Source organism: Chiloscyllium punctatum, chromosome 2 (genome assembly GCF_047496795.1).
Source record: "Chiloscyllium punctatum isolate Juve2018m chromosome 2, sChiPun1.3, whole genome shotgun sequence".
Classification (NCBI taxonomy): domain Eukaryota; kingdom Metazoa; phylum Chordata; class Chondrichthyes; order Orectolobiformes; family Hemiscylliidae; genus Chiloscyllium; species Chiloscyllium punctatum.
Window position 1 is genome coordinate 125175052 of NC_092740.1, and position 14522 is coordinate 125189573.

The window sequence follows — 14522 nt, forward strand, 5'->3', positions numbered from 1 at the left end:
GGCTGTGCTTTCCCAGCACCACACGACTCTGATCTCCAGCATCTGCAATCTTCACTTTCTCCTGGCCAATCCAAGTCATATATTATTTGTTTAGCTGAAGAAAGCAACATTCCAGAACCCCCTGAATTGGTAATCTTGTCCAGGCCAAAGATCCTGGGGATAAATCTGAGGCAACAAAGGTGGAAACTATTCAGAAATTTCTCCCGCCTAGCATTTGTTGTCCAGGTATCATCACCTTATAGGGTATGGTACTGAAGACAGACTTGATAGATACACAGTTTATTGTCCTGAGTAGGTTAGCTGTTGATTGGTCCACACTGTTTAGTCAGTTTGGACATTTGTGATACGTACATTGATTTCTGCAAATAACAGATTGTAATTGTGGAGCCTGGATTTGTGAAGCCATCAACAATCTCCATTGTTATATCGTCAGTATGAAAGTGTGTATAACAGATCCCAGACTATGTCTCATGGTCACTCTTAAAGGCATGAGGAAATCTGTCCATTTGCTGCTCGTTGTGTTTCTCAGGAGAGAACATTCGTGCGGCATCTTTAATAAATTAAACTTATCTCAGTTCATCAAATGGCTTGCTTTGTAATGCTTGTCGTCTCCACTAGATGACACTACAAACAAAGTTATGATCCCATAACCGCAACGTGTCTATCAGTGTCAGCCCCATTCAGTAGGAATCTGAATCCTGAATTTTCCCAGCCCCCGTGGACACAGCATCAGAGGTATGAGGGTGATGAAAAAATTCTCAACAGGGAAGGTATCAGATCGCCTCCCCAATGTGCACCTCCGTGCAATTTTACTGAAAGCAATCACAGCAGCGAGAAGCCCATTCCAGCAAATAAATGTACAACCTCCCTTTATTTCACGAAGTGCAATGATATCTTTCGAAGTTTGCAAAGGGCCCACGTTCATCAGTTCAGAGAGGATAGCAGAGAGAACATAAATACCTGCAACTGTATCCAAGGCAACGAAGAAGTAAAACAGCAGGAATCAGAGCGAGACTTAAAGAATTGACAAATTAACCAGAACCAAGTCAAAAAGAAAGTAGAATATAGGTCGATCCTAGAGGGAGAACAGGAGTTCACCGCGATGATGGGAACATACAAGAACATGAGAGAAAAATGACCAGAGGATTAAAGAAAGGCCTTAAAAAATTATAACTGAAGGTAACACACTAACTTACTGTCATGTTTTCTAACAGTCTAAAATTGAACATATAGATTAAGAAAACACTGGAATAAATCATTAAAACATCCTCAACGGGAGTAATATGACCTTTTTTCCCCACAAGTTTACATTTTTCTCTATATTAAACATATATTCAATACCTGTATTTTGAAAGTTACTATTGAATCCGCGTTCATTTCTCTCTAACTCAGTCTGTTCCACACCACAACTACTCACTGCATAAGTGAGTGGAAATCAAAATCTCCTTATCTCCTTCCTTTCTGATTTGTTTTCCAATTTGCCGTTTACAGCTGAAAACAGTTTCTCTGTTGTGCCCCATCAAACCCTTGAATAATTTCTAATGCTTTAGTTAAACCATCAAAGACATGTTTTAGTAATGTGTTAAAGAGGAATGTTTCCCTTTAGCATTCCAATGAGGTAACAGGTATAGTAGAATTCCAACAATAGAGGGTGGGGGAGTCTTTGAATGAAAGCGAACCGCATGTTTTTAAATCATAGAAAATCACTATTGGCACTCAGAGTCATAGAATCCCCACAATATGGTCCTTCCGAAGTCCACACCGAACCTCAGAGAATAACCCATCCATACCCACTCCCGACTACTCTACATTTACCTCTGACGAATACATCTAACCTACACATCCCTGAACACTGTGGGCAATCTAGCTTGGCCAATTCACCTAACCTGCACATCTTTGGACTGTGGGAGGAAACGGGAACACCCAGAGGAAACCCACACAGACACAGGGAGAATGTGCAAACTCTACACAGACAGTCGCCCGAGGCTGGAATCACTCAGCTCTGAAATAATTGCATTCCATGTCCAATGGAACAGCCCCCCCATTCCCCCCCACCCCACACACACACAAATTAACAGTGAGTTATGGCCAATTGTGGCAGAGATGGGTTAGTTTGGGTGAAGACAAGGAATAACGGATGTAGTTATGAATAACTTGAGGGGACTGGTGTGACAGTGGGTGATCTCCTCGTGGTGCCTAAATTTAGCACCTGATGCAGTTTGTGAAGGGAGATAGGCCTCCCCCGGAAAATTTGACTCTCTGGGGTCAGGGTGTCTGCAGCCCTGAAACCAGAAAATGCTGGATACCCTCAGCAGGTCTCGCATCATCCGTGAAGAGAAGAAACAAGAGTCAACGTTTCAAAACTCCCGCAAATTCACATCTACTCTGTGGCTGAGGTCTCACACAATCACCTCAGTAACCAAGCATCTTTATTCTGAGTGAGTCCTAACTCTGTAGAATACAGGAGTCTTCTGGTCCTCTCTAATATCCCCATCTCTGGGCCAGAATATGCGGATTATGTCCCACCAACATTGGAGGTGTGTCGAAAACATATCTCGACAGGTGGTTAAACATTGAGAACTCAATGTAAAAATACAGACATTACCAACGTTTTCTCTCTCTAATTTCCCAAAACAAAACAATTCCAGCTATTTACCCCCATCCTAAGGACCTCAGATTATTAGTTGAAGTGTTTCTGAAAGTCAGTGTTCATGTCTCTCTAGTGGGCATCGAAATGTGTCTTTATTGCGTAATTAAAGTGCTGAATCCTGGTCAAGATTCACTTGGAGCTTTCTAGCTAGTCAGAAATATGGTATCTAGTTCCCTAAAAAACAACAGGATTTTTATTTAGTTTTTTTTTGTGCAATGTAGGTGTCATTGGCTGGCCAGTGTTTATTGCCAGTCCCTAATTGCCCTTGAGAAGGTGCTAGTGAGCTATCTTCTTGAACCGCTGCAGTCCACCTGCTGTGGGTTGACCCATAGCATTAGGGAATTCCAGGATTTTACTCCAGTTACAGTGAATGGAAGTGATATATTGCCAATTCAGAATGGTGAGTGGCTTGGAGAGGAACTTGAAGGTGGTGGTGTTACCGTATATCTGCTGCCCTTGTCCTTCTATATGGAAGTAGTGCTTGGTTTGGAAGTTTCTGGATTAGTGGTGCTGGAAGAGCACAGCAGTTCAGGCAGCATCCAAGGTACAGTAAAATCGATGTTTCGGGCAAAAGCCCTTCATCAGGAATAAAGGCAGAGAGCCTGAAGGGTGGAGAGATAAGCTTGTGGAGGGTGGAGGTGGGGAGAAAGTAGCATAGAGTACAATAGGTGAGTGGGGAGGGGACGAAGGTGATAGGTCAGGGAGGAGGGTGGAGTGGATAGGTGGAAAAGATGATAGGCAGGTAGGGCAAGTCATGGGAACAGTGCTGAGCTGGAAATTTGGAACTGGGGTGAGGTGGAGGAAGGGGAATGAGGAAACTGTTGAAGTCCACATTGATGCCCTGGGGTTGAAGTGTTCCGAGGCGGAAGATGAGGCGTTCTTCCTCCAGGAGTCAGGTGGTGAGGGAGGCGGCTGTGAAGGAGGCCCAGGACCTCCATGTCCTCGGCAGAGTGGGAGGGGGAGTTGAAATGTTGGGCCACAGGGCGGTATGGTTGATTGGTGCGGGTGTCCCGGAGATGTTCCCTGAAGCGCTCTGCTAGGAGGTGTCCAGTCTCCCCAATGTAGAGGAGACTGCATCGGTAGCAATGGATACAATAAATGATATTGGTAGATGTGCAGGTAAAACTTTGATGGATGTGGAAGGCTCCTTTAGGGCCTTAGATGGAGGTGAGGGAGGAGGTGTCGGCGCAGGTTTTGCAATTCCTGCGGTGGCAGGGGAAGATGCCAGGATGGGAGGGTGGGTTGTAGGAGGGCGTGGACCTGACCAGGTAGTCACGGAGGGAACGGTCTTTGCGGAAGGTGGAAAGGGGTGGGGAGGGAAATATATTCCCAGTGGTGGGGTCTTTTTGGAGGTGGCGGAAATGTCGGCGGATGATTTGGTTTATGCGAAGGTTAGTAGGGTGGAAGGTGAGCACTCCTAGCAGAGCGCTTTAGGGAACATCTCCGGGACACCCACACCAATCAACCACACCGCCCCATGGCCCAACATTTCAACTCCCCCTCCCACTCTGCCGAGGACATGGAGGTCCTGGGCCTCCTTCACTGCCGCTCCCTCACCACCTGACTCCTGGAGGAAGAACGCCTCATCTTCTGCCTTGGAACACTTCAACCCCAGGGGATCAATGTGGACTTCAACAGTTTCCTCATTTCCCCTTCCTCCACCTCACCCTAATTCCAAACTTCCAACTCAGCACTGTCCCCATGACTTGTCCTACCTACCTATCTTCTTTTCCACCTATCCACTCCACCCTCCTCCCTGACCTATCACCTTCATCCCCTCCCCCACTCACCTATTGTACTCTATGCTACTTTCTCCTCACCCCCACCCTCCTCCAGCTTATCTCTCCACCCTTCAGGCTCACTGCCTTTATTCCTGATGAAGGGCTTTTGCTCGAAACGTCGATTTTACTGCTCCTCGGATGCTGCCTGAACTGCTGTGCTCTTCCAGCACCACTAATCCAGAATCTGGTTTCCAGCATCTGCAGTCATTGTTTTTACCTTGGTTTGGAAGTTGCTGTCTGAGGATCTTTAATGATTTTCTGCAGTGCATCCTGAAGGGCTAATGCCCGAAACGTCGATTCTCCTGTTCCTTGGATGCTGCCTGACCTGCTACGCTTTTCCAGCAACACATTTTCAGCTTATCGATAGTATACCCTACTACTAATGAGTGTCTGCCCTGGAGGGAGAGGATACTTGTGGAGCAGGCTGCTTTGTCCTGGATGGTATCAAGTTTCTTGCATGTTGTTGGGGCTGCACTCATTCAGGCAAGTGGGGAGTATCGCATCACACTCCTGACTTGTGCCTTGTAGATGGTGGACAGGTTTTGGGGAGTCAGGAGGTGAGTTACTTGCTGAAGTATTTCCAGCCACTGATCTGCTCTTGTAGCCACTGCATTTCTGTGGTGAGCCCAGTTGAGTTTCTGGTCAATGATAACTCCTAGGGTGTTGATAGTACGGGATTCGGTGATGGTAACTGATTGTCTCTCAGGATTCAGATGATGTGGTGGCTCAGTGGTTAGCACTGTGACCTTACAGTGCCAGGGACCTGGGTTCAATTCCCACCTCCACCAACTGTCTGTGTGGAGTTTGCACATTCTCCCCATGTCTGCGGATAATGGGTTTCCTCCCATACTCCAAAGATGTGCAGGTTAGGTGAACTGGCCATGCTAAATTGCCCACAGTGCTAGCCGCATTAATCAGTGGTGAATGTAGGGGGTTGGGTATGGTGGGTTGCTCTTCGGAGGGTCGGTGTGGACTTGTTGGGCTAAAGGTCCTGTTTGCACACTGTAGGGAATTTAATACGAAGCTTCCACCTCTGTGAGGAAGCAACATTCACTCTGAAGCCATTTCTTCTATAATGACATCTGATTTACAATCTGCTGATGTCACGTGATGTTCACCATTTCTTGTACATAAAGCGATATCTATCCATACGCAACGGAGAAGAACCAGCCTTTTGTGGGTGTGAAAACAAAGAGAAAGATAGAGAGTTGAGGTCGCTGATGGGACTGGGGTAGGTGAGAGATAAAATGGAAACAAGGAATGCCTGAAAACATAAGCAGCAGAAAATGTTTAAGAATAAAATGCATCTTATTCACTTTATCCTGAGGCTGTGCTACAGAGAAAGTATTGGTTAGTTCAGTTGGCTGTACATCTGGTTTGAGATGATGTGCAACTTCAACAGTGTGAGTTCAATTCCTACCCTGGCTGAGGTTACCATAAAGGACTCTCAACCTCTCCCCTTGCCTGAGAAATGGGGTCCCTCAGGTTAAACCACCATCAGTGACCTCTCTCTAATGCGAGAGTCTGGTAGGACTATAGTGACTTAACCTTAGCACAAGGGATTTGACAGAGTCAAATACTATAATTCTCACAGTGAGAATGACCAGCAGCTCACCTCATACTTTTATATGCATCTGGAACTTTCTCCTCTCTAAAGAAAAGCTGCTGAGGCTAGACAGGTGCAAACCGAGAATTTCTGTTGGGTTAAAGAGATTGAGAGGAGTAAACCCAAGCCTGGAGAGCAGAGGTAAAAACAATGACTGCAGATGCTGGAAACCAGATTCTGGATTAGTGGTACTGGAAGAGCACAGCAGTTCAGGCAGCATCCAAGTAGCTTCGAAATCGACATTTCGGGCAAAAGCCCTTCATTAGGAAAGAGTTAACCAGCTCCGATCTGGTTGAATAGCAGGAACAGATACAAGCAGCTGAACTGCCTCTCCTGTTCTAACATTCAGGCAGCACCAAGTTTACTTGAAGTATGGGCGAATGATGAACTGCTGAATTTGTTGTTTGAAACTGATTTAATTTCTGGCCCTGCCTCTCCCCCCAGTTTGCGGTGATATGGGGGATTACCTCTCCAGTATACAATCAGGCATTGATGCATTTGGAACCTGGTCTCTCCCTCTCCCTCTCGCTTGTTTGCTGCACACACTGCTGCTCAGTTTCTGAAATCCAAAATTCTACCTGAAGTACCCAATTCTTCCTGAAAGTCTGATTCCAAGTGTCCATTTGGGATGGAGAGGGGTAGAGGGGACTCACGAACTTGGGGCTGTGTAACCCCCAGTTTCAGCCATCCCTGTGTGTGACTGAAGTGATTTCATCTGTGTCCCTGTGACTGAAGGTGTAGTTTGCTCTGGAGCTGCTATTTTGAGGGGGTTGGGGGGTGGGGGGAGGGAGGTTAGAAACTTGCTCCATTTATCCGTCTCCCTTCTTCCCCATGTTTTTTCAGGTGTTACACAGAATGCTCACGCATGCTCACAGAAACCCTGGCGAGAAGCGTTCCGAGGATTCACAGTCAGAAAACAAAATCGCAGAATTTTTTTTTGTTATTAACGATTTGAGGTTCCCAGTTTCTGGACTGGATTCGATCTCCAACACACCCCGCTGCAGAGGATTATGTCATTTTCTAAACGGGACAAATTTGCTCATTTTATTGTTTGTTATTTGCTGGTAAGTTTATTTGTTTAATAATTGATTTGGATAGTGCATTTTAAAAGATACATCTTGATACTGGAATACGACAGTCCAGATGCATTCCAGATATTCTGTGCGTAATAACATGTGAACTACAGTTTAGAAACCATCTAAAAGCATAAGACAGACTCTACTCGTTGAAATTTGGGAAGGAGGAAAGAAATGTCCCGCAATAATAAAAATGCAAACTTAGTTAGAGACAAAAACAAAATTGCAGATGATGGAATCCAAAGTAAACAAACGGGCAGCTGAAAGAACACAGCAAGCCAGGCAGCATAGGAGGTGAAGATGTCGATGTTTCTTGTATAACCCTCATTGCTGAAAATGGGTCATACCCGAAAGGTCGATTTCTCCACCTCCTGATGCTGCCTGGCTTGCTGTGTTCTCCCAGCTGCCCTTTTGTCCATAATAGATGTTCTAAGGCAAGCATGGTCATCAGAATAGATTTCAGTTGATACCAGGGAAGTTTTCAATTTAGTGTTTACAGGAGGTCTTCGTTGAATAGGGGGTGACAATTTGTGACAGTTGTTCTGAATCGTTTGCCTGGAATTGTTCCCATATATTTGCAAAGGCGATGCTACCGAGAAGCACAAGACAGTGGCATGACCTGGACAACACGGAGTATGATTGCTGGCCTTTGGAAAACCCGCATGAATACAACATGATCGACTGTGGAGGTGAGTGTGTGCCCTTTCCCCATTTGTTAACAAGCCAGCGTTACTACTATAGGACTCTCTCCGAGAGGGAGATGGCGTGGGAAGAAACCATTCGGCCCGAAGTGGGGAAGTATTTTAAACGAAGTGGCACAATTCACTTCTGTTTGACTTGCCTCCCGTTCACAGTTGTATCGGTAGCTGTTTGTTTGCAATTGATGTTAAAGATATAGTTTTGGATGGACAGAACATTGAGCGGGGTGGGCGGGGGGGGGGGGGCAGTGGAGCAACATTCAGCAGAGAAGCTGTTGCAGAAATGGATTTGAAGAGGTTTGTAACACTGAGCTTTAATCTGCCCTCGATGAGAGCAGCGGCTCTGAAAAACGGACAATGGTTTATCATTGAGTCTTAACACACCAGCCCAGTCCTGGCTACAATCATTTAGTGAGGTTAAAGGGCGGCATCAATAGAGGAACAAACATCCCCAGACAAAGAAATAAAAACTGCGGTATACTAGAAAATCGAAATCAGTGGGAAAAGCTCAGTAGATCTGGCAGCATCTATAGAGAGAAAGCAGAATTAACGTTTCGGGTCCACTGACCCTTAACTGGAAAAAGGTTTGGTATAATATGCTGAAGGGGGACGGATTTGGTTGAGGCGATGAAACGATAGGTGGAGATGGAGCGAAAAACAGAAAAACACTTGGGCAGACAAAGGACTGGGTAAAGGTGAGCCTCGGAGAATGAACAGCTGACAATGGGTTGTTAATGGTAGTAGCCCATGTGATGACAGGGCCTGGTGTGAGGAGACTGAGGTAAGGACATAGGAGAAAGTGCTCAGGCCCCCTCAGGTCACTGGACCATAAATGTTAACGTTGTTTTCTCTTCATAGATGCTGCTGAACCTGCTGAGTTTTTTTCCAGCAATTTCTGATTTTGTATCTCAATATGGGAACTGACTGGCAAAACTGGACACATCGCTGTTAGTATGAAATAGTGTCTGCCTCCAACAATAACAGGGTGTAGGACAATCTGCTGACCAGTTGTCCCTGTCTTTTTCCAAAGAGGTCACTTCTAATTTTTCAATTGTAAGAAACATTGAAAGGAGTAGACCATTCTGCTCATCAAGCTATTACTACAATTTGTAGGATTTAAATTGTTCTGTATTTTAAGCTCCATGGAACTGCCTTTAATATTCTTGCCTAACAAAAATCCACTTATCTGGAATGGAATTTTCCATTAGCTCTCAGCCACACAGGGAGGGTGAGAGTTCCAGATTTCCCTTACCTCATGTGCGGAGGGGATCATCTTAACATGGTGTTGAAATGAGACAAAAATAACTGCAGATGCTGGAATCCAAGGTAGATAAGCAATAGGCTGGAAGAACACAGCCGGCCCGGCAGCTTTAGGAAGTGGAGAAGTTGATGTTTCGGGTGCAGAAGGGTTAAACCCGAAACATCAACTTCTCCACCTCCTGATGCTGCAGGGCCTGCTGTGTTCTTCCAGCCTCCTGCCCGTCTACAATGTGTTGAAATGGGCTAGGTTTATGTTTTAAAATGGTGTTCATTTGTTCTGGGTTCCCCAGAAGCTCAATGGATCACACCTCAATCTTTTATGTTCCAGGCAATACAAGCCTGCACTATACAAACCATTCTCATGATTGGTCCTGGGACAGAATGGATTCAATCAATCTTTTTGGTATGGGAAGAGATTGCCAGATCTCCATGACTTTGCATCAAATAAATTAGGTCCCAAACCTTCAAATCATTGAATCCTACAGCACAAAAGAAGGCCTTTTGTCTGATTATACATAGAACATGATAATATCAGACTTAGGTGCAGCAATAGAAACGTCCTCCCCTCAAGCCTGCTCCATCATTCAGTACCATCATGGTTGACCTTCTATCTCAACTTCACTTTCCCACCTGCTTCCAATAACCATCCAACCCTGAAAGATGGTCTATTCCAGCCCTAAATATACTCCACAATTGAGTATCCACAACCCTCTGTAGATGATTTGAATTGAATTCTTGGGACAGAATCCCTACAGTGTCGAAACAAGTGTATTTGGCCCATCAAGTCCACGCCAACCTTCTGAAAAGTATTCCATCCAGACCCATTCCCCAACTCTATGCCTGTTACTAGGCTAAATCATCTATCCTCACATCCTTGCACACAGTGGGCAATTTGGCATGGCCAATCCACCCAATCTTTGGACCGTAGGAGGAGACCAGAGCACTCAGAGGAAACCTAAACAGCCACAGGAGAATGTGCAAATTCCACACAGACAGTCACCTGAGAGTGGAATCGAACCCAGGATCCTGGCATTATGAGATAGCAATGCTAACCACTGAGCAACTGTGTTGCCCTGAATTGAATGATTTGTAGTCACTTTGTATTTTCCAGCATTATTCACTGTAAAATACATGAAACGTTTTGACTGTTGCCATAATCTGACACCATTTTGAATAGTTTAAGAATAAAAAGATATACAGTAACTGAAAGAGAGTCAATCTTCATTCCGCCACCTCAACCATGAGTCCTGAGTCTGTAGAAGTGCACATACTCTGTGTGTGTGTGTGTGTGTGTGTGTGTGTGTGAGAGAGAGAGAGAGAGAGAGAGAGAAAGGGGGTGTGTGGAAAAGGCAGCCTTCATTAGGCAGAAAGCCGATCCATATAATAATGGGGTGGGCATATTAGACAGGCAGCCTCACCAGATACTGCACCAACCACTGGTAAAATACTGCTAATAGCATGAGAAAGCAGGTAAGTAACCATTGGTCACCTGACACTTCCCCTGCCACTGATGGAAAGCTACCAATGGTGAGTTGGTGATGAACTTCACTCTCCTATCAGGCCACGCTCATTTATATAACCCCAACTAGTGCCGGTCCAATCCTAGGGAGGCATAGAATTCTGATATCTGTCTACCAGTCTGCCTTTACATCCTCTCAAAATTCTAATAAATTAGTCTGCATGGAGTTTGCATTCTCCCTATCTCTGCAATGGGTTTCCTTTGGGTGCTCCAGTTTCCTCCCACAATCCAAAGATGTGCAGGTTAGTTGGACTGGCCATGCTAAATTACCCATAGTATCCAGGGATGTGCAGTCTAGGTAGGTTAGCCATAGGAAATGCAGGGTTACAGGGATAGGGTGGGTCTGGGGGGTTAAGGTCGGTGGTTCGGTGTGGACTCAATGGGCCAGATGGCCTGCTTCCACACTCTAGGGATTCTATGATTCAGAGAAGTAAAGCTAAACCAGCTCGAGTTCTGTCAGATCATAGGGTTGCTTGCTCATTAGGGCGAGGTGGTGTGTTAAGCTGAGGATCACCTAACCTCAGGCAAGAGGAGAAACTATGAAGAAAAATCAAACTTACTTACCTCTTCATAAAACAATATTGATTGTGTCTGATCATGCTATGATTTTCCCAAGTGAATTGTTAAAGTTATTTAAGTGATCGGTTGCACCATTTTCCCAATGAAAGATGTCAGGTCAACTGCCCTGAGGTTCCTTGGTTTCTCTTACACATCCCTGCCACCCCCCACCCCACCCCCGAACTTCCTTCGCTGAAGAGCGGTTTTACGTTCGTTAACTTGCAATGCCCTAGCACTATTTAAGAGTTCTGGGGAATTTGGAAAATCATAACCAGCACCTCTGCTATCTCTGCAACAACTCTTTTCGAACCCTAAGGTGTAGGCATACAGATCCAAGGGATTCCTTGGCTTTTAGTTCCTGAGGTATCTATGATACTTTTTCCTCTGTTCATATGACAATTAAGTTTCTCACTCTTATTAGCCTTTGGTTACTCTTTATTTTTGCTGTGTGATTTGTGTTTTCTACTGTGAAAACAAATGTACCACATTGGTCAATGTCTCCCATCTCTTCATTTTCCATAATCATTTGCAAGGTTTGTGAAGGTTTGTAGCTCAGGTTGAGATTTAGGGTGTAGGTTTGCTCGCTGAGCTGTAGATTTGATATCCAGATGTTTCATTACCTGGCTAGGTAACATCATCAGTGGTGACCTCCAAGTGAAGCGAAGCTGTTGTCTCCTGCTTTCTATTTATATCTTTCTCCTGGATGGGGTTCCTGGGGTTTGTGGTGATGTCATTTCCTGTTTGTTTTCTGAGGGGTTGATGGATGGCATCTAGATCTGTGTGTTTGTTTATGGCGTTGTGGTTGGAGTGCCAGACCTCTAGGAATTCTCTGGCATGCCTTTGCTTAACCTGTCCCAGGATAGATGTGTTGTCCCAATCAAAATGGTGGCTTTTTTTCATCGGTGTGTAGGGCTACGAGGGAGCGCGGGTCGTGTCTTTTTGTGGCTAGCTGGTGTTCGTGTACCTGGTGGCTAACCTTCTTCCTGTTTGTCCTATGTAGTGTTTGTGGCAGCCCTTGCATAGAATTTTGTAGATGACATTGGTTTTGTCCATGGAATGTACTGGGTCTTTTAAGTTTGTTAGTTTTTGTTTGAGAGTGTTGGTGGGTTTGTGTGCTACTAGGATTCCGAGGGGTCTTAGTAGTCTGGCTGTCATTTCTGAAACTTCTTTGATGTATGGTAAGGTGGTTAAGGTTTCTGGTTGTGTTTGGTCTGCTTGTCGTGGTTTGTTCTTGAGGAACCTGCGCACTGTATTTTTTGAGTATCCATTCTTCTTGAATACATTGTATAGGTGGTTCTCCTCTGTTTTCCGAAGTTCATCTGTGCTGTAGTGTGAGGTGGCTCATTGGAATAGTGTTCTGATACAGTTTCGTTTGTGTGTGTTGGGATGGTTGCTGGTGCAGTTAAGTATTTGGTCAGTGTTTGTCAGTTGGAATAATTTTCCGACAAACCGAAAACAGCTCTCTTTCCTCCAAAACATTGAAAATCTTCATTCTTTCATTATTTGACTCTTATCTGAAAATAATTTAAGATATAATCTATAGTGGGTTAGAATGATTAGGATGATAGAGTCATAGAGATGTACAGCATGGAAACAGACCCTTTAGTTCAGCTCCACGCTGTCCAGATATCTTAAACTAATCTAGTCCCATTTGCCAGCATTTGGCCCACACCCTCCAAACCCCTGCAATTCATATACCCATCCAGATGCCTTTTAAAGGTTGTAATTGTACAAGCGTCCACCACTTCCTCTGGCAGCTCATTCCATACATGTACCACCGTCTGTATGAAGAGGTTCCCTATTAGGTCCCTTCCCCTCTCACCATAAACCCATGCTCTCTAGATCTGGACTCCCTCAACTGAGGGAAAAGATCTTGTCTATTTACCCTATCCATGTCACTCATGACTTCATAAACCTTTACAAGGTCACCCCTCCGATGCTCCTGGGAAAATAGCCCCAGCTCTCTCTATAGCTCAAAACCTCCAATCCCGACAACATCCTTGCCAAGCTTTTCTGAACCCTTTCAAATTTCACAACTTTTGGAGGTGCTGCTGTTAGACTGGGGTGGACAAAGTTTAAAAGTCACACAACACCAGGCCATAGTCCAACAGATTTACCTGAAAGCACCCGTCCCGAAGGGGGTAGCACCTCTAAAGCTAGTGCCTCCAAATAAACCCGCTGGACTACTATCTGACATTGTGTGATTTCCAACCAAGTTTCACAACATCCTTCCAATAGGAGGGAGACCAGAATTGCTCATAATATTCCAAAAGTGGCCTAATCAATGTCCTGTACAGTATAGCTACTTCAGGAGTGTGTTAGATCCCTGAGGGGGCAAATGAACAAGCACCATTCACCCAGCTTCCTCCTTTACAGAGAGTAAATCCAACTCTCCCTTAATTCCTCAATTCAACTCACTCCCAACAGGCTCAAAGCCATTTGCTGCATGAAAAAGTTTTCACATGTCCATTGCCATTGAATATTTTATTATTTCACCTTGCTGTTAGTTGATGAATCACTTATGTTTTATAATAAACTAGCTGTGGCTAAGTTGAAAGATTTAAATTTTATGAACTTCCTGGTCCCATCTTAGAAACCCATATATTAGTTCTGATTTACAATTGCTGGTTTATTATGCAAAAGCGCAGTTCAACTGATCGTAAAATCACTACATTGTGGAAGTAGGCCATTTGGCCCATCAAGTCACACCTATGCTCTGAAGAGCATTCCATCCAGACCCAAACCTCCCACTTCCCATGGCCAATCCACCTAGCCTGCACAATATGGGCAATTTAGCATAGCCAATCCACCTAACCTACACATCTTTGGATTGTGGGAGGAAACCCACACAGACACAGGGAGAATGTGCAAACTCCACACAGACAGCCACCTGAGGCTGGAATCAAACCCAGGTTCCTGGTACTGTAAGGCAGCAGTGCTAGCCATTGAGCCACCATAGCAATGTGATAAAGTTAATATAAGAAGGAAAGAAAAAGCCATTTCAGCAGGGAATTATTTGCCATAAAAGGTTTATCTCCTTATGGTTTATTCCCAAACACGCATGTTGGACATTTGGAGCTTCTGAATCCTGACCACAAGTAAAGTATGGAAGGAATAGTCAAAGTGATGTAGATGCTGGATTGTATTAAAATATAAATAATCAAGTAACCATAATTCATAACTTAGATACAGTATAAATCTCAAATAGAGTATGAAAGAATGTATTGTTGTAATCTTTTCAGCTTTTAGTTACAAGTTGCAGAATGTACATTTTCTTAATTTACAGAATTAAAGTTAAATTTCCATTGCTGCATTTTGTGTTGAAGCCCATAGATCATATGTTATCAAGTTTGAGTTCATTTAAGTTCTCAATC

General features: G+C 44.5%; 1 protein-coding gene across 1 annotated transcript in view; it reads left to right on the plus strand.

Moving 5' to 3' along the window:
* Positions 1 to 891: 891 nt before the first annotated feature.
* Positions 892 to 14522, plus strand: part of LOC140488569 (atrial natriuretic peptide receptor 1) — a 79980-nt gene continuing 66349 nt past the window's right edge. The window contains exons 1-3 of the mRNA XM_072588125.1: positions 892 to 1179; positions 6881 to 7101; positions 7697 to 7802. Coding sequence (XP_072444226.1) covers positions 7048 to 7101; positions 7697 to 7802 — 160 coding nt within the window. The 5' untranslated portion in view covers positions 892 to 1179; positions 6881 to 7047. The remainder of the gene's footprint in view (positions 1180 to 6880; positions 7102 to 7696; positions 7803 to 14522) is intronic.